Genomic DNA, 22724 nt, shown 5'->3' with positions numbered 1-22724 from the left:
TTGCGGCAGCTCTTTCAACTTAGAATAACACCAGTCTGTAACCAGATAAAACACAGTGGCCAATAACTACTTCCAAACAAGTCAGCACTCCATTTCTAAGTAATGAGCAACACGTTAAAAGTATCAGCAGGGGTTGCTGATGGAAAGAAGTTGCATAGGAAACGGCGTCCTTCTGTGCAAGCTATGCATGCTAATGCCAAACACTGCTGTGATGCTGGTTTCACATTACAGTCTCACTGAGAAGTCTCTCTGTGGTAGACCGAAAGACTTTTACCACAGAGATTCAGAACTTGCAGAACAAGGTCTACGACAACAAACAATGCAGTCAAGAACAGCATGACTCAAACAGTCAGACGGGAAGGAAATAAACTTCAAGAAGGGAATCAGTCGAGAACTTTCTATTTAAAACAGGTCAAAACTTCCCTTGATAGAACTCTGAAAAAAAAAACAGATTTCTTGAACTAAAAGGGTACTTTTATGATTTGGGAAGTTTGTATTTTGTTATAAAGGAGCTGACAATAATAAATGGTGTAGTAAAAAGTTTTTTTGTGTGTATTCATCATGTACATAGTCTTATTTAAGCCTGCCTAGGACGATTAGAATGGACTTTTTCACTTTCTTCAACCATCTTCAGCACTAACCAACACTGTCCTCACTCTCTGGTCATGATAGAAATAAAAAGAAGACCGCAAATAACATAACTGGCCCATTTTCAGAAATTACGTAATAATATATTCATAGACAACCAACCTGGGAAAATGCCAGAACGGAGAGGCCTATACATAGTGTCAAGTCACATGTTCACAGCAGCTGCAACATAGCAGCAATAAACCAAACGCCAGTATCTAATAAGATGGTAAATAGACTGTATAACTAGCCATTAAAAAAAACATGTACACAAATTTTAATCATTAATTTCCCTGTGATCACTCTTTTGTATTTACCAGTATGCCTAGGCCTTCTTGACCGATTAGACTAGTTTATCCTGTCTGAGAAAACGCTGGTGTGATGCTTCATACTGGTAATCTCTTTCTATTTGTGGTCGGTTGAGCACACATTATCAACGTTGTTTAAGAGAGGAATTCTTGTAGCGGCATCTAGAGAACAGCTGAGGTTATGGAGCTGTACTCAATGACCTCAGATGTTTATCTTATTGTTTTGGTTAATTTGCCATTTCTCGAAAGGCTCCAAATGGATTTTAAATCTCAAATCACAGAAGCATCATTTACTGTTCGTTTTTCTTGACGTTATGTCTTGGTATTAATACTTCAGTGGTATTAAAACTCCAATATAAGCGGTTTCTGTTGTTTGCATGTGTCAGGAAGTACAGGAGGTCAGTGTTAGGCCTACTAGTGGAGTAAGAAAGTTTGTCAAATTCAGTGCAATCACAGTTTTTGGCTGGGTTTAAGTTGTTTAGATATAAAAAGGCTTACCCTGCATTATTGCTGACTGCAGTCAGGCTCTTAACTCCTGTCTTCAGCAAACTGTTAATCAGATTTTCTGGAATACCACACAGGCCAAAACCTGTGAATGAGTGTAAAGGATATTAAAGAATTTAAAAAATGGTTGTCGTCAGCTATTTATCAAGGCTATTCAGTTGTAATATAATATAATATACAATAATGATGATAATAATAATAATTAATTTAGCAAGGATACCTTAAATTAATTCAAAGTGACGATAAAGTTATTACAATGTAAATAAATACAATTCAAATATAAGCTGAAGAATACTGCTTCAGTGATAAGAATAATAAAGAGAAGAAATGTTTCTTGAACATCAAATCAGCAATACAGAATGATATCAGATGGATCATGTGAAACTGAAGAGTGGAGTACCTGCGGAATTATTTTTGATCAAATAAACATGCATAATAGATTTCTTTTAAAAACATTCAACAAAATATTACTGACCCCAAAACTTGTAAATGGTAGTCGAAGTAATAAGCAGACAGTTACTGATAAAGGATGAGTTGATGATAAATCATAACCCTCACCTCCCACAAGAACAGTCGCTCCATTAGGAATATCTTTGACGGCATCTAGGGGGTCTGAATAAAATTGTCTGGACCGTTGACTTGAAGTGGAAAAGTAACAGCCACACGTCTGCTAACAACAGACATTTAGCAGGGTGAATGAAGTAGGCTGAACACATAGTAAAAGGCAACAACTTTAAAACATTAATGAAAGAGATTTACACACTTGAATTCACAGTCAATGAATCTGTACAACACTTGAAATCCTTTATGCTTCATGTCAATCTTCTACCTAATTTTCCACTGAAAAAAAATCAAGTGTTTACTGTTTACGCAATTCCATACAAGTAGCGATTTGAGGAATACAGCTTGGTGGAATACAAATACTACATAGATCAATAGTTGACTTTTCCATTCATTAGTGCTGCGCCTCTCATGAGGCAGTGGAATCTTTAATCATGCATAGAAGGGTGAATTAAAACAAACATCATAAGATCCATTTCCATGCTGACATGCACGTGCTAAATAAACCCCAGGAGTCCAGCAAGATGTCCATTTCATTTATATCTTTATTTGTTGACACAACAGTGTGTGTTTGACCTCACAAAAGCTCCACCAAAGGACGAGGAGAGGAAACAGCTGAACACTTATCTCTCGGCCTCAATAAATAATTCATCTGCTTCTGTTTTGTATATATGTCAGCCTTAAGCAGTATTACCAAATAATAACATACAAAAATACTGAGTTATAGTAGTTTTCCAAAGACTATAATATCTCACTCAACAAAGAAACCGTGCATGATCATTACAACTGTTATTCCTTGAAACAATCATTCAAAGGTTTCTGCTCCAACTGCATACAGAACAACCTGATGAACCTCACAGCCACATGACACTAGCAGCATGGGACTGTGTCATAACTATATGACTGTAAAACCTAGGCTCAGCGGTCAGGGAGAATTCCTCTCCTTGGTCTGAGAACTAGTTATTATAGCACTCTACTTCACATGTTGTGAGAAATAATAACCCAAAACTGGTGGGTGGAACAAAAGGGGAGGCGTGTGTGTAGGAGAGAGCAGAGTTAGGTTACTGTTCATCAAGAAATAGTGTCAAGTTGGTTGTCCTAATTTTAAAAACTAGCATTTTTATGGAAGTTATTGATTAAATCTGTAGTGGTTTATTCCTCATGACAGAATTGCTTAGTGGCCCTTTCTTTTCAGGTCAACGATAAAAAAAAAAATACATGAAAACAAATATGAATGATTGGATGTGACTCTGAAAATCAAGGTCAAAAGTATGCCGATGCTCTTTGAATGGTTTGCTGAGAAAACACAACGCAGCACAAAATGACTAGTTTTACTAGTCTCTGAGATTAGCAATTACACAAGCTTTTGACTTCAGGGGAATATTTAACCTTTGCAAAACATCATTCTTTTAAACTAATGCACACACATTATTTATTTATTACTTATATCCTTTTAATACGATCTGCACCTCCGTCTTCGCCATGCATTGGAAAGTGGGGCAAAAACAGAAGCACCGACACGTTCAACATCATGCAAAATTTCGGAAGCACCGTCTTCTGTTTGTAAACACTGACCTTGCCAACGGAGAATCGCGAGATGTTCGTCTTGATCGTCGCTGTCACGTTCCTGATGATCACACTCTCCACTCTAGATAGCGCTTTAAGAGTCGTCATGTCTGCAAATTACAGGCCTAATTTTGTGTATAGTGAATGATGGTGACAGTTATGCCCTCGTTGATCTCAGATAGGCGGGGATGAAGTAAGCGAAGGAGTGTCGGGGGCTCGATTTGCTTATTTGCATTTAACCCTCTGACCACCATCTAGCGACTTCCGAATCATTCTTATGAATCGGATGGTTGTTCACCAAACCAGTCTGAACGATTCGTTCACGAATCGTACTGAATCTTTCAGAGTGGTTCCATGTCCGAGTCTCAGTGATCCATATTATATTATATTATAATTTATTATTATATTATATTGTATTATATTATAGAAATCGCTAGATGGTAGTGAGAGGGGTAAATATAAATTAAGCAATTCATGCGCCTTCGTTTGTTGAAGCCTTGATCCAGCTCATAAAAACATTTAGAACCTAAATATTTTTTATTATTATTTTTTACACTAATATTAAAATGTATGTTCATTGCTTGGCTAATTTTTTTTTAATTATATTTAATATGTGTATCGTATTTGCGCTCGCTATCATATAAAGTGATCCTACTTGTGATTTTGTTTTTCAAACAAATATAGTTTTAATATATCAGAATAACAACTATAAATAAATAAATAAATGCAAATACAAATAATAAAAATATATAAAACTCGTAATAACAGTATGCAAATTACATAAAAGCAAATTACATAAAAAGGAAAATGAGGAAATAAAATAGGCACAAGCTACAACATGACACCACGTGATGGTATAATTACGTCGTAACAAAATAACTGATGAATCTTTCTTTGAAATGATTCTTTAAAAAGAACTGTTTGAAAGAATCGATTCGCGGAAAATGAGTCGGACTCCCATTCATCACTTCTGCCAATATTTAAACCCACTGTTATCAAACACCCGGTATTATGGGGATAATTTGGATAAGAGTGGACAAAGTATGCTCTAGCTTTGATATACGTGCCAATGTGAAGTTTATGAATGAAACGAAAGAACAAAACATCTATGTAATCCTCTGCACGTGAGTAATCGCGCGCTCGTCACGTGACGTGACTGTCGTTTGCAGTCATGGCCGACGACTACAGACGAAGCGTCGAGCTGGAAAGGAGGATTTTTGAGTTAGATAACAAGTGTGCCACTCTTCGGACGGAGAAACCAGGTAACCAGGAATCATGTCGTCAGTTGCGCAAAACCAGATTCTCGTTATTATATATCACGCATGTTCATTGGCTGAATCAGCCCGATGTTGTCATCGTTGGCTAGTTAGCTTAGCCGCTCTGCGTTAGCATTCCTGCGAATCACAACAAACATTTTCCTGCCCATCTATCACCCCGTTTATACGACAAACGTTTGACTAACTAATTTATACGAACACCATAGAACTTATACTAAACCGCAAGCTAACGTAAAATGTAAAGCACGTTTATTACGTTCTGTAATTTTTCACATTTTTGGCTAGCTAGTTACAGTTTGCGTAAACGAAGTGAAGTCGCATGTGGTCATGCAATGATCCAGAACGACGCACAAATAATATAAAACAACATGTGTAGTTATAGTTGTTATAGTTATTCTGATTTGTGTTTTTATTTTAATAATATGAGAGATAAATAGGAATTTAACGTACTGTCAAACTCTTTTAGCAGAATTATTCAATAAGTATTTTTCCTACTTCAGCCAGACAAAAGGTCTCGTTAGTATAAAAATAGTCACAAATGCATGATCAAATGATCACATTTATGTGTTGTTTATTTACTTTAGTCTGAAAAGATGAAGATTATTGAACTATATTGGCGTTTTAGGTCCTACGTAGTTTCACTCTTACTAATGCTTTTTGTTTTCAAATGTTTCAGTTGAATTATTCTCATCATGTGATCAGAATAAAACAGAAGACACATACAAGGGTTTTAAAACAAGCTCTTTTCAGACACTGCAATGTTGATTTTACAGAGCTAGTTTCCTCTTTGTTATTGTGATATTAAATATGTTGTGATTTGTTTTAGGCCAAGGGTGTCAAACTCAGTTCCTGGAGGGCCACAGTCCTGCACAGTTTAGATATAACCCTAATTAAACACACCTGATCCAGCTAATCTAATCATTTAGGCTTATTTGAAAACTACATGATATGTGTGCTGGAGCAGGGTTAGAACTAAACTCTGCAGGGCTACGGCCCTCCAGGAACTGAGTTTGACTCCCCTGTTTTAGGCTATACCAAAAGCTGTGCTTTAGGTTACAGATTTACATGCATTAAAATTGATAAATAAGAACGATATACATCCATCGCTGTTTTTTTAGACCACCAATTATAAACTCTCATGTTGTATGTCCTCTGTTAGATGTTAAATATTAACATATTTGGGTTTTTTCCCCTTCCTAGATGATGACTACTTACAGAATGCATCTTCCATACTAGACAAGTTGAAAAACTATTATAGACATGGAGGAGAGAGCAGCAGCCTCCCTAAACTGCTGCAGGATTATACACAGGTACTTCATATAACATTCCCTTAAGCATAGCGTAACTATCTGTTGAAATGTGAATAAAATAATGTGATATGTGAATAAAACAGTTAATATGAAAGTATTGTGTTAATTAGTAATTGAATATATTTTTTTAGCCTTTATGTTAATTCATTTAAGAAAAAACTTGGTAGCATTTTTTAAAAGGTTTTGCAGGGTCCCATACATCCTTAAAAGTTTCTTAATGCCTTGAATTCAGTTTCATCAAAGGACTGAAGTCTTAAATATAATTTTAGGAGGTCTTAAATTTGAAGCAGAAAAGCAATATGGCCTAATGCAATTAATAAACTTTGAATTAAATGAATGGTAGCACTGCATGTTAATAGCCAAAATATGGCACTGTTGCACATTCTACTGGCTCACAGTTTCAGAGCAGTGCAAAATGAACACTACACATTTATGCCAAGTGATTGCTCCTTATTATTGATTTGTAATGTTGTAAATGGTTACAAGAGTGTATATTTTCTCATCTTTTTTAAATGAGCAACTGGAGGTATTAAAATGTAGACATTTCAAAATAAGAGCCACAGTGTTTTCATGCTTGTTTATAATTAAAAGTCCCACATTATGTAGTTTTATTTTATGGATATTATTGCTATTTTGGTTACACTATAAACTATATGTGGCATTTAATTTAAACCCTCTTACAGTAAGGAGAGACTAGCAACATTATTTAACACATTCAGTATGTGCATTTTATTATTATAAGCACAATTATCTGTTTAGTGGCTTTTCTTAAATTTATCATATCAGCAAAATCCAATATTAATCGATACCTAAATCATATGTAATTATGTATTTGTACATAAGCCAATTTCAGTACCTGTGTATATATTGTAGAACATGCAATATATGATGTATTTTATGGGTTTGTTCTGCATACAGGATTTTTTTTGTGCAGGGCTTATAAAGTCTTAAATTTCATTGTAAAAACACTGCAGATACCTTGTTTTAGATCTAATGGCTCATATGACCTGTTGTTTTACCTACTTATCTACAGGTTGTCTTGGACATTACATTCTATGAGGAAAACAGGCTTGTAGATCAGGAGTTTCCTGAGGACACTTCCCCTTTCAAAATCCAGCAGTTGCTACAGGACTTGACAGAGCCAGAAGTGTTAGCTGGCCGACTGGTACCTTCACAAGAGGTGTTGTATTTCTGTATCTGTAGAAGATATTTACTTGAAACAGTTAGTTTCGTTATTTGCTGTTGATTCTAAATAAGGCATCCACTCCCACTGGTTAATATTTTTGGTTACAGACCACGTGTGCAATTTATGCAGCACCGTAGCATCATTTTGTTTGTTTGTGTGCAACATAAATGCAACTTTTTATGCATCTTGTCTTACATGTGGGTGTTCAGAATAAATATTCTTTACTCTAAGCACACATAGCATTAATTAAATTTAAACCTTCAGGTCTATACTTTAATCTAGTTGAATTGGCATAGACTGAATGAGATTAGAAATCTGCTCTGAGAGTAACTGTAGTGTGATGCTGTGGTTCGGATCAGGTGCAGTCTGTGCTGGGGCTGGAGCTGCTGGAGTGCCTATACTGGAGGCGTGGGGCATTATTATATATGTACTGCCACACACTACACCAACGCAAGCAATGGATCAAGAAGAACAAAGCCACATTCCTTAAGGTTCTTTCACCAACCTCTCACTCCACAGTGCCAGTTTTAGTGGCCATGACTTGAGTAAGTGTTGCAATCCTCCGTGTCTTCACAGTGTCTTCAAGAAGGTGTGCGTTACCTTATGAGAATGTTGCAAGTGAGGAACTCAGTCAAGCTGAACGATGGTGTGGTTTTTCATGACTCTGCAACCGCCAATTTTCTGGCAGAAGGTACATCTTTGCAAATGTACTTTCTGTTCTAAAAACCGAAAGACGAATGGTTGATTTCTGTGGCGTTTCTGAGTTTTGTTTGGAATTTGGGAGCTGAAAACTGCAGACATGCAAGTCATTGTGTCTCTGTGTGTGACACATCAGGCATTGTGTCTCTGCAGGGATGGATTTTCAAAGAACGATAAGATTTATAGTTTTTATAACATCTCTAACAAGCACAGCCAGTGGGTTATCAGTATCTTCAAATGTTTAAGTTAATGTACAAAGGATAGTGATTTTTCAATGCAAAGATGTGCAGCCTGCAAACTCCACCCCCAGTGCTTGCTTTAATCAATATCAACCAGTATTATTGAGATTGCTAGCAATTTTACAATGCACTGCTATGAACTAAAGTTAATTATGATTAACATTTGCTATATAATAATAAACGATATGCAAAGTTTTATGAAGTCAGTCACTTTGTCTGGAAGGAGACAATTGAAGTTCTCAGACATTGTGAACTTTGGGGTTAATGGGCGAGATGCATAACTTATTTTTAGACAATGATTTTTACTAATCAAAATAAAATGTTTGTAGTATGTGTGTTTGAGTGTATATGTGTGTGTGTGTATATGTGTGTGTATATATATATATATATATATATATATATATATATATATATATATATATATTCATATATATATATATTCATGTCAAAATGGACTCATTTATTTTTTATCTTTTTTCCTCATTAGGTATCTTTTCTGATACTCACTTGCTTACAATGATGTACATTGGTGAGATGTGTTTCTGGGCAGTGAAATATGAGGACTGCAGCATGGACACCACAGAGCGCAAAGAGGACAGGCTTCATTTCCGAGATATTGGCACACAAATCCTCCATAAGTACGTGCTGGCATGTGAGGGGCCACTTCAGGGTCAGGGCTGGAACACAGAGAATGCCAAGGAGATCCTTAGTATTTTACAGTAAACCTGAAGAGAGCTTTTAGGAGAGGTTCACAAAATGTCATTGTTCTGAAGCTAGCAAAAAAATAAATAAAAAAGTAAAAACACAAACAAACAAAAAAGATTAAAAAAGAAAATACTGAAAACAAAAAAGGCACTTATCTTCCGGTCCAGATTTGTTTTCTGGATGTGTGTTTTCGCTGAGAATGTGGAATAATACTTCTAATGTAAAATATAAACAAATAACTATTTGTTTAAGAAAACAAAAATTCCAGCTGAGAAACATCACAACTTTTTATTTATTTTAATTTTTATTTATTTATTTTTAATTAATTACATTTATATATGTTAAAAGAAATGGTACAAAGGAGGGGAAAATGCAGGTATATGTTGCATATTTAAGTATTTGTGACCATTTTTAAGTATGGACATTTTCTTTTTAATAACATCTCTTTGTATTTCTGCTCACTTATTAAAAGTTGCATCTTTATTCCTTTCATTGACCAGATGTAATGTTCAGAGATGGGAATTTGGATATTTTGATAGTATACTTTTAAAAAGCTAAACTTTTTGGTCATATTCTTTTTAAAATGAAGTTCATTTTTTTGTTTTTTATGTCTTCATTGAAATAAATTTTGGGTTAAGAAATGTTGAAATGTGAATGTGTGAGTGATATTTTGGTTGTTACACCAAATGAGTGTTAATAGATACAAGATGCTGATTCTGATTTAGTCTGTTCCCAGCAATTATCAAAAGGTCTTCAGCTAAATTTCTGGTTGTACCTGTATTTTTTTACTCCTGTTACTAAACTTTTAAGATATAGTAAAAACTACCTTTCATTTCAGTCGTCAGTTTTGGGGTTACCGGCAACACTACATAATGTTTGTGGCCTTTTAACCTAATTCTGTTGATGTTGAACCAAAATAAATCATGTGCTTATCCAAAGTAAACTTTCACACAAAAGATAACTAATTGGTGGTTGTGAATAACTATTATGATTGTATTTCTATAGTTTTCTGCAAAACTGTGACACTAATTACAATCTGTAGGTAACTGGGGCACTAAAAGAACAATATTGAGGTTAACTGCTTCACAGTACAGTATGTCCTTAGGAAGGACTAGGAGTAATCAAGAAATAAATCAAGGAATTAGGTTTATAATTCAAATTCATGTTTTTAAATGTAGTTACAGAAATCATTTTTATGTTGAGAAATATAAGTGGATATTTAGAACAGTTTATTCAATTTGTGTTTTAAACTCTAGATAGGCTAATAGATTTGCAAATTATAAATAAAATAATGTATATATATATGACTAGTCTGTCCATTTAAAAGTGCTATATTACATTTTTATGTTTGTTTGATTTATTAAATTGATACTGTGTGTGTGTGTGTCCTCCCAAATACTGAACGTGATAGACCATCCTTCATTCTATTGTAGTTTAGCAGTGTCAATTTTCAAAACTACAGTTCCCACAATGCAGTACTGGGCGTGACGTTGCACGCCTATGAAAACACGAGAGACGTGTAACTTTGACAGTTCCGGGAAAATTCACAAGGATACTTCACAACTGAAATCGGGAGTAATAGTTGACTGAGATGTCATGTAATGAAGTAAAGCAAATGTATTAACATCTGTGCTCCATTAAAAAAAGTTAAGTCTTTCTAAGAAATAGCTGACAAATAAGTGTCAGTATGCTGAGCCGATCTATAGTCGTGCAAAGTCTCAGGAGTATTAGAGATAGGTTTTTTGATACAAGACGACAAAGAAATGAGCAAAGTGATGGTCAGGGGCCAGATAATGACGTCACGGGCCCCTCTCTGGATAACCTGCCGGTAAGGCGCGATTTTTTACATTTCATATTTTTATGATGCTAATACCAGATAATGTCTCTAAATAATTGGTGTAAGTGTTATTTACACTGTAGCCTACTGCTCAAAAATATTGGAATCAGTAAGATTTTTTTTAAGAAATTAATAATTTTATAACAAGGAAGCATTACATTAATCAAAAGTGACAAATATATATAATTTTAACAGTGTTCTTTTTAACCTTCATCAAAGAATCCTGAAAAATATATGACAGAAGAAAGAACGAAGAACATTAGAACAAACATAAAATGATTTCTGAAGTATCATCTGACACTGAAGCCTGGAGTAATGGCTGCTAAAAATTCAGCTTTGCCATCCCTGGAATAAATTACATTAAAATATTTTAAAATCGAAAACAGTTATTTTAAACTGGAATAATATTTCATAATATTATGGTTTTACTGTAGCCCCAAACATTTGAACGGTTAGATTTTTTAAAACAATTCTCCAAAACACATTTTTTGTCTTTCTTACCCAAACACAGGTTGACATGCAGTTTCTCATAATGACCTTCCTGTCTCCGCAAGACCTCTGCAGACTGGGAGGCACCAGTACATACTGGCGGTCAATGGTTCGAGACCCTGTCCTGTGGAAGTACTTCCTGTTGCGTGATATGCCGCTCTGGCAGTCAGTTGACCATTTATCAGTGCCCCAGGTCAAGCTCACTGGCTCAGCTGTGCTGGATGACTCTGAGATGCAGCTTGATTATATGGCAGAGTAAGTGCATTACACTGTGCCACATGGCACTTCAGTATCAGAAATAATCAGCTTTAGGTGCAACCTGTTTATATTGCACTGCTAGATTTATAATATATATAAAAATTGTATTTTATCATTATTTATATTATACTTTATTAAATGAAAAATAATGAAAGTGCTTTATATCTTGTATCTAAGGTTGTTTGCCTGTATTTAAAAATATTTCCTGTAATATTCTCTTTAACATGGCACCCACAGGTATCTACGTGTTTGTCCGGCCTGTCGAAACCAATGGCGACACCAACCCAGAGTGTTTGAATCTGTGACGTCCTTCTTCCAGTCCCTTGTACCGGTTTCAGAGCCACAGTTCGCCATGTTCGGCCCCGGACTTGAGCAGTTGGAGATTTCCCTCATGAATACGATCATGTGTTCCTCTCATGTACTGCCTGTCGCTGGACCACCTCAGCGTCAGATTGATGGTGCTGTGCCATTACTTATAGTTTATTCTAGTCAGTTATTAAACTGAATACATGGATGTTGTGTTCTGTGGTTGCTTTTTCTGCACTTGACCTTGATGGGATTTTTCTTATTTTTACTTTTTCAGGCATTGGCTCTGGAATCAGTTTTAAGTACAAAGATCAGCACAGATTTAATATTGCAACTTTATATTCAACAAACAGGTGAGGGAGAGGATTTTATATTGTCATTTAGAAGTGTTAGACGTGTACTGTTTAAATGTTCGGGGTTGGGTTTGTTTTTTTTTGTTAATCAATGTTTTTGAAAGCAGTGTCTTATGGAAGCCCATATCTGCCAATGGATTAACAATATAGAAGGTAATTGTGACATTTTGTCTCACAAAATTTAAGAGAAAAAAATTGAGAATTGCAAGACATAAATTATTTTTATGTTTACATCATATATATATATATATAAATTTAAATGCTAATTGCAACTTTTTATCTCCCAGTTATGACTTTTTTTTCTTATATCCTGCAATTATGAATTTATATGTCAGATATAAATTTTTATATCTTTTATAAAGGTGTATACAGATTTGCTTTATACAACATTAGGGAGATCAGACCTCTTCTTTGGGTACATGCAATACAACTCCTTGCTCTCTTGGCAGGTCTTCCAGCCAGTTCTATCAAACCTTTACAATTAATTAAGGATGTGGCTGATTAATCTTTAATGAGCCGAAAAGACCGCATGTCACACCTCTGTTTATCAGTTTGCAATGGCTACCAATAGCTGCTCGCATAAAATTCAAGGCATTGATGTTTGCCTACAAAACCACCACTGGCTCTGCACCCCTTTACCTGAATTCATTACTTCAGACTTATGTGCCCTCTAGAAGCTTGTGTTCTGCAAATGAACGGCATATTATTGTCCCATCCCAAAGAAGCACAAAATCACTTTCACAGACTTTTACATGAACTGTTCCCTCCTGGTGGAATGACCTGCCCAACTCAGTCCGATCAGCTGTCTTCAAGAAACGGCTAAAAACACATCTCTTCCATCTATATGTTTGACCCTCTAACTCTTGCACTCTCTATTCTAATTCTATATTTATCGATTTGTTTTCTTTTTTATAAAAAACAAACAAACATTTGACCCTCTAACACTTGTGTGCTCTATTAATTCTCTAACAGCTTGTTTTCATTAAAAAAAAACCTAACAAGCTAACACTAGCTTTCTCTGTTCATTTTTTATTCTGTCTACTTGTTTTCTTTTTATTTATTATAAAAAATTACCCTCTAACACTAGCATTCCCTATTCTTATATCTATATAAACCTTGCTATGTGTACTGCGTTAGGCTAACCAAGACTTGTCATAGCACTTGCATATTATTGCTCATTTGTTGGGTTTGATTGCTCCTATTGTCCTCATTTGGAAGTCATTTTGGATAAAATCGTCTATTAAATGTAAATATCACTCAAATAAGATAAAAAAATGCAAGGAAAAGTCTAAATTGTGAGATAAAAAGACACAATTATATTTTTAGCTTTTTATCTCGTTATGGACACAAGCTGTTATTGTCTTTCATGCTCACCAAAGCTGCATTTATTTGAAAATACAATAAAATCAGTAATATTGTGAACTATTATTAGAGTTGAAAAAACTATTGTCTATTTTAGTATATTTGAAAATGTAATTTATTCCAGTGATAGTCATTACTCCAGTCTTCACTGTCACAGGATCCTTCAGAAATCGTTTTATTATGCTGATTCTGTGCTTAATAAATGTTTCCTGTTATTATTAATGTTGAAAACAGCTGTGCTGCTCAATATTTTTGTGGAAACTATGAAGCATTTATAATTATTTGATGAATAAAAAGTTCAAAAGAACAGGGTTTTTTTTTCATTAGTTTTTGTAACAATGTAAAGTTCTATAGAGTTACTTTTGAACATTTTAATAATGCATCCTTGCTGAATAAAAGTATTAATTTTCTTACTCACCCCAAACTTTTGAAAGGTAGTAGTGTATGTTTCTTGTGCATTGATTTGTAGAACATGTACATGAAACTTTAAATCATTTTCAATGGGATTTTATGTGTTAATGTGTCACATAATACAGTTTGAATGTATGTCTCTGGATTTAGGTCAGCGCGCGAGAGAGCACGTCTGGAGCACCTCAGTCTGCGCAGTAAACTCTTTGTCTATGAGGAGGATAGTGAGTCCAACATACCCTTAAGCATCAACCCCATGTTTAATCAAGTTTGTCAAGCCGTGAATGGATTCATCTTTGTGGTCAATGCTGAGACAGAAAGAGGTATGACTGTCCTGGATTGTTCTGAGCACACTTTGGTTTAAAAGGCTTATGCCTCTATGCTTGAAATTAGTTTTGTACACAAATATAAATTGTGCCTAAGTATGAATGTCTTTAGTTTGCTGAAACATTGTAAGCAGATTCCCAATGTGATTTTGCAGTTTATACTGTACAGTATATCTCTCTTTTCTAAACTGGAGGAACAGACCGAGGGTGGGAGGAGGAAAGTGCCCAGATCCGGGTTATTTTAGACCCTGCGGTGGGTGCTGTGTCTTGCCCTATCCTGGTGCTCTCCTGTGTGTCTAGAGAGACAGCAGACAGACACAGAATACCTTGTGTGACCATTGCCCATCAGCTACAGCTCAGCTCACTGACCAACCCTTGGATGGTAAGACATCTGGAAACATAATCAAAGAATATCTGACTGAAGTGTAGAAGAAATGAATATTGTATATTCAATAAGGCTTCAGTATATGTTTTTTTCATGCTTTAGCTTCAGGACACAGCTGCAGAAACACTGACAGGACTGCTGGATGGTCTTGATTGGCTGCTGAGGCACTCTGGAGTCAAGCTATAACCAATAGGAAATCTGAAAGCTGCTGGATATGTTATAAAAGAGGCCTTTTAATCATCTTACTATCCAAAATATACAACATAAAAGTCACACCATTGTAATAGTTGTGCTTTTGGAGGTGACCATACCATGAAATTAATTTACATAATTCAGTGAACTGTTTTTACATTGCTTTTTTTTTTTGAGTGAAATAGCATTTTTTTTTTTTTTTAAGGGAAATTATAGCTCTGAAGGTAATATTACACAAGCAAGAGTGATTTTGTACTGAATATCAACATGTCTGAAATTTGACAGTGGGCAGGTGATATTCACAATCAGAATGACATGTTATGATTGTGATACAATGCAGTTCAGTAAAGAAGATGTTAATATTAATCAGCTTACATTTTAGATACAATTTTGCCTGTTACTTCCCTCTTCAAACAACAAAATGTCACTCAGCCAACTAAATTCAAGGACTGAAACTGTTGTATAAATATGTTGCACAGAATAACATAGGTGAGTAATACATGTAAAATATATATCCATGAAATAATGATAGTTCAATTACTTAAATCCTGTGCTGTGCTGAAAATCCTTTACCTAATTTGGTGTTCCCATATTTCAATATTATTATAACACTACAAGTATAACAAGTATATATATATATATTTTTTTTTTTTTACATTTTGGGAAATTGTTGTACTCTATGTGAGCAAAGTAAGTAAGTTTCAGTAAAAAAAAATGCATTTTTAGAATAAATTTTAGAATAAATTGTCTGCTGATTTCCATGGATTAATTTAAAATTACATGCATCATAATTGCTGCCTAGTTTAATTATAAGTAAATAAATTTAGATAGATAGATAGATAGATAGTTAGACTACTCACAAAAAATATTTGACTTTCGGATGAAATTTATGGAAAATGTAAAAAGTTCATGCTACAGTGATATTATATCATGAAAGTAGGGCATTTAAGTAGAATAATGCAATGTTAATTTCTTCATCTCAAACTTTTTGGGGAAAGAAAATAATTATTATTTATATTTTGTTATTCAGTGTGAATCATTCTTCCAGCACTTCTAACTCCAGAAGGTTGTTTTTCCTCTTTTGTCCACAAAGAGGCAGCATCCTCAGCTTTATTAAGATGAATTGTTGACAACAATAAGAACATTGACCTTGTATAACCTGCTGCCCAGTTTTATTCAGGGTGGAGGTCATCCAGTGGCCAGTGTTCCAGAAATATTTAGGTATTGCTTTGTCTCTGTCTTCTCTTTGTCGGTGACTCCCTGCGGCCCTGTTCTCTTCCTCTGTTTTGATTAAAGGGAAAACCAGCCTATGCTTTCAGCATTTTACAGAGGTAATATGCTAAACTGAGTAATTAAGACTAATCCTGAAGTTCAGCCTTACTAAAGGCCACACTGGCACTGAGCATGCTTAAACTGTCAAACTGAATCTCTTGAAATAGTGAAAAATGGGACTCAATAGCAGGATAAAGGTTGCCTTGAAGTGCCTTAAAGAAATGAGACAGAAGTCATTGTATTTTTTGTCTTTCCAACATATTTTAAAGGTTGAGCACTTGATAGTTTAGACAGGTGGGTTTTATATGGCAAGTGACTCATTTTTTTAGCACTAAGTGCATGTACTATTATTATTATTTTATTTATTTGTTGGTCTAAAATCCATTCCGGGTGGAAGAAGATGTATTAAATTATGTTTAGTCCTTTTGTATTTCCCTAAAGTAAGAACAGAATTGTTTCTCTTGCAATTTATTTTCTTACTCATAAAATGATTATGTATAGCAATAATCATTGTCTTGAAAAAAAGAGGATGTTTTAAAATGAAATCGTAATTGCTGCAATTTGGATGCATTAAGTCTAACCTGAATGGTAGAGATGGCTGTCTGCTCTGTAATGAAATTCGACATAATGGAGAAAGTGTTGACCTTTCCGTATTAAAATCTTCTCTTTCATCTCCCCAGAAGCTCTTGCAAACAGTTTTCCTCCACGAGTCCCTTTCTAACTCATGCCATGATTTCATGTAGTGAGACAGACCGTGCATTGTCTGCACCCATAAAAATGACAGGCCTGAAATCCTTTTAGAATAAATTGTCTGCTGATTTCCATGGATTAATTTAAAATTACATGCATCATAATTGCTGCCTAGTTTAATTGTAAGTAAATAAATTTAGTTCTATAGATAGATAGATAGACTACTCACAAAAAGTTAGGGATATTTGACTTTCGGATGAAATTTATGGAAAATGTAAAAAGTTAATGCTACGGTGATATTATATCATGAAAGTAGGGCAATGTTTTAAGTGGAATAATGCAATGTTAATTTCTTCATCTCAATCAATTTATTGAAACAAAAGCTAACAACAGTGGTGGATATGCCACAACAAAAAATGTCAATGTCTCAACTTGTCATGCGTCTTTGAGCATCAGTTACAGTTTGACAACAACGTCTCATGTTCTTATTGCTGAGGCATGGCATTCCACTCTATCTATCTATCTATCTATCTATCGTAGTTTGTATTTCATTTCCTACATATTTCAGATAATTGTATTTATTCTTGACCAGACAGAATGATTTACTTTTGCAAAAACAGTTTGCTTTTGCATTATGTCCTCATGTCTGGATCAGAAATAGACCACCTGAGACATTTATTCCATCCAAGTTATGCAGGACAAATAATCAAATACGTTCAATCAAACAAACAATCTCATTTGAACACATATTGCAAGTAGCAAAGTGGACATAACTGCGCAATGACTTTTATTTTGGCAATGGATGTAATCTGTTTTGGACTTTTCATAAACTGGAATCCTGGACCACATACTGACCAGTGGGTGTAAAGACAAAGAAAACATTCAGTATAGGTGGCTTTAATGTGATTCAGCTCTGCCAAACACTTCAGCTGCATGGATACCTGCGGCATAGACCCGGCTCATCTCAGAAACAGAGCTACAGAGATAAAGAGGTGGGTCATGAACAACGTGACTAACATATCAGTCCTTATGTTAGTATGTGAGTTGTTTACTCCGATTTTTCCATCATGACACAGTGGGTCAGAGTCTACAGAGTAGCATCTCTTTTCTGATAATGTATCATGTTTTTTCCTCTCCAAATGGCTATTTTTTGTGTAAAAGCTTATAATGTTGTTGTTTTCTATCTACGAAAATAATTAATCCTATTTTCTCTTCAGATAATACCTGTGATATCCACTAGTGTTATTACGATTACCATTCTCCTCAAACAGGATAACAGAATTAAGCAACAGGCCTGCAGTTCTGGTCACAGGAGAGTATTTTTGTATCATAACTTTTTCACCTTTTACATTTTTATTCATGATTTATTGACACACTGTAGTTTCTTTTTGTTGAATTAATATCAATATATCACACAAGGCTCCATGTTCCCTCCCTTCCCCTCATAAGCACCCATTTTTCACTGCCAATTAGAATTAAATGTCTTATTTGTATTCTTCGACGTTAACCTCCATTAGGATTATCCATGCGCAAGAAAATATGAGGAAAACATTTAATTTGCATATTAAAACAGTGACAAGGACTGGGATGCTAATTGCTTTGTTTTTACTCACCCACTGAGACTGTCAGCAGGTGGGTAAAAACATCTCTTTTGAGTTCAACAGCCTGATAAACATTAGTGTTCATTAAAACATCCCGATTCAGTTTTCAAATCTGATGTTAGTAAAAACTGTATACTTCCTTTGGGCCAAAAACAGTAAGTGAAAAGATATGTCCGAATTTATAGTATTCATAAAACTCTGCTGGTGAGATTCTGAAGTGCACATCTGAAGGACGCTTTGACTTTACTATCCCATGAGACCACGGGAGAGGATTTGTGAATGGCAGCGAGGCAATTAACACTGGTAGGACACATGGTAATAACAACATGACGAATGTTGTACTTCTGGATTTCATTCATAATACAAATATCCATACTATTGTGTAGTAGAACATACTTTTTTAAACTATTCTAGTAATTACTTATCCAAAAGAAGTATCTACTCAGATAGTATGTGATTTCAGACACACTGTTTAATTCCAGAATGAATCAGTGTTTTTGAATTAATAGGTTGAGTGAATAATTCAAATGACTTGATTTGTGAATGACAAACTGGTTAAATTAATTGTGTACTGTAACTATGTAACGTGGAAAGATTCATATAAAAAACAGTCTTCAAACACCACTCCTTCAAGAATCTGATCTAGATTCCAGTTCTGTTTTAACTATTGATCTTGGCCAATCAAGTTTATATCCTGCCTAAAATTTCTTAGAACAGTTTAAATTCCAAATAGAGCATTTGAGGCATTTTCCTGACACTTAAAAAAACATAACAGCCGATCTTCTAGATGTGGATGGAGGTTGCATTCTGTCTCTATTCCTGTCTAATAACCTGATGTTTCCCTTTTCTCTTTACACCTTACTGTCATTTCAATTCTGCAACAACTTATATAACTGATGTTATCTTAATGCCTCAGGGAACTTAAAACCAGTGCTGTGTCCAACCACAATAGCCCTTCTAATCCAATTGAAGCTTAGCTACTGACACTGAGGTAAACACACATTAGCTTGGTGTGACACCATCTAAGTGAATTATGCTTCATTTGGAGCCAGAAAAGGCCATGTTTCATGTGAAAACAAAGGATTTTACAAGTATTTCTGGTTTATACCACTTTTCAAGGTCCATCCGAAAGCTATTTTCCTCCCAGCTGTTCTTTTTCCAACTTTTATACTTTTTATAAATACATGCATCTAGCTAAACACTCTTCAAATCAGTAAGAAAAATCAGCTCTAAAACATGATTACCACAGTACTGGCAGAGTTGCAGTGTGTATGCAAAATGTGTACATTGTATTCAGAACTTCGAGAATGTGGGCTTGACCCTGACCCAAAATCAATTAACAACAACAAAGATGTTGGCCAAGCATGTGATGAACATTATTGAGATAAAATATAAGGGGAAGTTGCAACGCTTTAAGTTCGGTGAAAGAGAAGTTGGACACTCAGCATTTCATCCAAGAGCTTTGTTCAAATGCCACATTCGTTTAATGTGAAGTTGCTGTTTTTTTTTCACTCTCATTCACTGAGGCACTATAGGGAGCGAAGAATGGGCCCCTTTCAATGGACCACCCTTCTAAAATCTGATCAAAATTCACTACATGACTATCACACCTCACATGTTATGGTTTCTTAAAAAGAATGATATATATAAAAAAACTTGAATTTCTAATATATTTTTAAGGCACCTGTGGGTATGAGAACGGATAGCCTCTCATGTATTAAAAGCACAACCCTTGCATTGATTCAATTCATAGTAAGCAGACGGGCAAGCTTCAGTAAAAACATGCAGACCTTGAATTGGATCATACCCTTTCACATCTGAGATCATGAATGTTGAAACAAAATTAAGCTTGACAAGGAAACTTGAATGTCTAATGTGATTCGAGCATGTAAGGTTTCTCAAGACCATGTAAGACGTCAAGCTACTTCATTAGAGCCAAGTCCAGTAAATAATTATGAGGCAGGTCACATGACAGAAGACACACGATGAACTCTGCATTGGTTTGGATTCTGTTCGTTCACTGCAAAATAAAGACAACGAAAAGGAAATATTCTCAGCCCTACACAAATATTACTGTTCTACAATTACTGTCATTACTCTCTTGCTGGTAGTTGTGTTGTTGTCCTGATAATCTAGACAAAGAAATTCATCCAAACCTGTTCCATTGATCTGCAATTCATTAACACAGAGATAACCTACAAAACCTAAGATTAATTTTTTTTAAATTGAGGTTTATACATCATCTGAAAGATGAATAAATAGCTTTCCACTGATGTATGGTTTGTTAGGATAGGACAATATATTTGAAAATCTGGAATTTGAGGGTGCAAAAAAATCAAAATAATGAGAAAAATACTTTTAAAGTTGTCCAAATTAAGTCCTTAGCATTGCATATTATTAATCAAAAATTAAAATTTGATGTATTTACGGTATAAAATGTACAAAATATCTTCATGAAACATGATCTTTACTTAATATCCTAATGATTTTTGGCAAAAAGAAAGATCTATAATTTAATGTATTGTTGGCTGTTGCTACAAATATACCCGTGCTACTTATGACTGCATTTGTGGTCCAGGGTCACATATGTAGCCTACTTTTTGGGCCAAATTTGAAAAAGACCAAAGGGGACATTATTTGTCTTCATAGTTTGCAGCCATTTTTTATTTAAATTTTTAAGAAGAGGCAATTCAAAATATTACAAACACATCTCAAAAGCAAACATTTGCAAACACCTTTGCCATAAAATTAATTCCTGTTAGATTTTTGTTACATAGAGAATTGTGTGTTTTGTTTTGCAAAAAGTGTCTTATGAAATTGAAAACTGAGTCGAAGGCCGAGAATTAGAGTATGGTTTTGGAGATTTGGTGTGGTTCTGCAGTTTGAGTGTCAGGTTTCAGAAATTATGTGACAATTAAAGATTTTGTAAAAAAAAATGTTAATAATCCAGAAGAGCGACCAGTGCCCCCTCTCCCTAACCAGAAAGAGTGCCCTGAGCTGGCTGTCTTTTAAAAACTGGTTGAAAAGTGTAAGCAGTGCGCTCTCTCCCAAGTAAGCATCCAAAAGAGTCTCCCTCAAAAACCCTGGCTCTCCCAAACTGGCCAAATACGACACAAAGTGACCAGTGCTGACTTTCAAAAACAACAAAAACAAACTTTCCGCGAGTGATCTGTTCTGATTAAACTTACTCGATTCTATGCGCCAGGAGTGTTTTGGATGTTGCGCGCGCTCAGCGCGTGGGAGAGCGCTATATTTCGCAGCTCGCGCCAGGACTCGAATATCTGTCGACAGGGGGCGCGAGCCAGTGACACTGAGCCAGACCAGTAAATGTGAATCTGAAGACTTGAAGTGCTACGCAGTCAACGTGAGACCCTTCAGGAACCGCGCTGTGCCCTCACTCCCTCTGAACAAATCACTGTCACCACTTTTCTGCACGTTATACTTAAAAACCGTGCAACGCGTTCAGCGGTTTTCCCGAAAAGATGTTCGGGTGGTTTTTGAGTTTGATCTGACCACGTTTTTTTTGCATCGTTTTAAAGGGGGAGAATATCGAGAGCCCCACAACACGCAAGTCTGATGATCCGGATGAACGAACTGTTGAGAAGTAAAAACTCGCAACAGATTTTTCTCGCGGACAACTTCTCTGGAGCTGAGTGAGTTTCGCTGTCTTCTTATCAAGAGTTCTTTGCATGATATACATTGAAATATCTGTATTTTGGATGTTTTACTGTAATTTGGCTATACGTTGGTTTAAAGGGGTGTGCAAAGCTCGTGGAGCACAGGGCAGTAAACAGTTTGCGAAATCGAGCACTTTTGCGCGCTGCGTGTTTAGTTTGAAGGTCTTTTGATTGTAAGTAATTTTTTTCTTTTTCATTTGATGTTGTTCTGTTGTCTAAGATTTGCTCTGCACAGTGGGAATAAGGCAGAAATGTAGTTTACGCACTTCTCAGTATGTTTATAAGGGGCCTCAGGTGGCTTATCTGCTGCGAAAAGTGTTTGAAAATATTTATTACCCTCGTTAAATCAAGGCCAGACTAACATGTTAAACAGAGCGGGAATTCATGGACACATTTGCTGTTTATGCCTGTTATGAATTTGCATGACAGCTGGATTTGTGCACATGGCATCTGTCATTCAGGTGTTTTCCGCATGTTTGACACACTTTAGGGCACTTCAGGTCATTAATTGAGATTTATACATCATCTGAAAGCTGAATAAATACGCTTTCCATTGATGTGAGGTTTGTTAGGATAGGACGATATT

The 22724-nt window shown here is 35.3% G+C and overlaps 4 protein-coding genes across 7 annotated transcripts in view; 3 read left to right on the top strand and 1 right to left on the bottom strand.

The window, feature by feature from the left end:
- Positions 1 to 3831, bottom strand: part of LOC109094825 (succinyl-CoA:3-ketoacid coenzyme A transferase 1, mitochondrial-like) — a 41193-nt gene extending 37362 nt beyond the window's left edge. Inside the window, exons 1-3 of one of the 2 annotated variants that reach the window (XM_042729947.1) lie at positions 3576 to 3831; positions 1998 to 2109; positions 1434 to 1524 (exon numbers count right to left, since the gene is read on the bottom strand). In XM_042729947.1, coding sequence (XP_042585881.1) covers positions 1434 to 1524; positions 1998 to 2109; positions 3576 to 3674 — 302 coding nt within the window. In that variant the 5' untranslated portion in view covers positions 3675 to 3831. The remainder of the gene's footprint in view (positions 1 to 1433; positions 1525 to 1997; positions 2110 to 3575) is intronic. The other variant, XM_042729948.1, reaches the window with a different exon arrangement.
- A 733-nt stretch (positions 3832 to 4564) lies between these two features.
- LOC109097675 (UPF0600 protein C5orf51 homolog) lies at positions 4565 to 9943 on the top strand. Its single transcript, XM_042729946.1, has 6 exons — positions 4565 to 4828; positions 6044 to 6153; positions 7187 to 7333; positions 7699 to 7830; positions 7916 to 8030; positions 8765 to 9943. The coding sequence occupies exons 1-6, from the start codon at positions 4738 to 4740 to the stop codon at positions 8998 to 9000; spliced, it is 831 nt and encodes a 276-aa protein (XP_042585880.1). The 5' UTR covers positions 4565 to 4737; the 3' UTR covers positions 9001 to 9943.
- A 133-nt stretch (positions 9944 to 10076) lies between these two features.
- On the top strand, positions 10077 to 16852 carry LOC109057965 (F-box only protein 4-like). Of its 3 annotated transcripts, none has more exons than XR_002012353.2 (7): positions 10077 to 10810; positions 11331 to 11563; positions 11804 to 12024; positions 12150 to 12225; positions 14149 to 14318; positions 14491 to 14703; positions 14809 to 16852. XR_002012353.2 is itself a non-coding variant. In XM_019075189.2 (7 exons), the coding sequence occupies exons 1-7, from the start codon at positions 10670 to 10672 to the stop codon at positions 14890 to 14892; spliced, it is 1107 nt and encodes a 368-aa protein (XP_018930734.1). In that variant the 5' UTR covers positions 10077 to 10669; the 3' UTR covers positions 14893 to 16852. The 3 variants fall into 3 exon arrangements, 2 of the variants coding, with proteins under 2 accessions (XP_018930734.1, XP_018930732.1); XM_019075189.2 differs by having other exon boundaries at positions 14522 to 14703; XM_019075187.2 differs by having other exon boundaries at positions 14516 to 14703.
- A 4755-nt stretch (positions 16853 to 21607) lies between these two features.
- ghra (growth hormone receptor a) overlaps positions 21608 to 22724 on the top strand; it is a 34043-nt gene continuing 32926 nt past the window's right edge. Inside the window, exon 1 of the mRNA XM_042729945.1 lies at positions 21608 to 22114. Coding sequence (XP_042585879.1) covers positions 22038 to 22114 — 77 coding nt within the window. The 5' untranslated portion in view covers positions 21608 to 22037. The remainder of the gene's footprint in view (positions 22115 to 22724) is intronic.

Source organism: Cyprinus carpio, chromosome B8, assembly GCF_018340385.1.
Source record: "Cyprinus carpio isolate SPL01 chromosome B8, ASM1834038v1, whole genome shotgun sequence".
Classification (NCBI taxonomy): Eukaryota; Metazoa; Chordata; class Actinopteri; order Cypriniformes; family Cyprinidae; genus Cyprinus; species Cyprinus carpio.
Note: the sequence above shows the minus strand (reverse complement) of the source record. Positions and strands in the feature narration are given on the sequence as shown.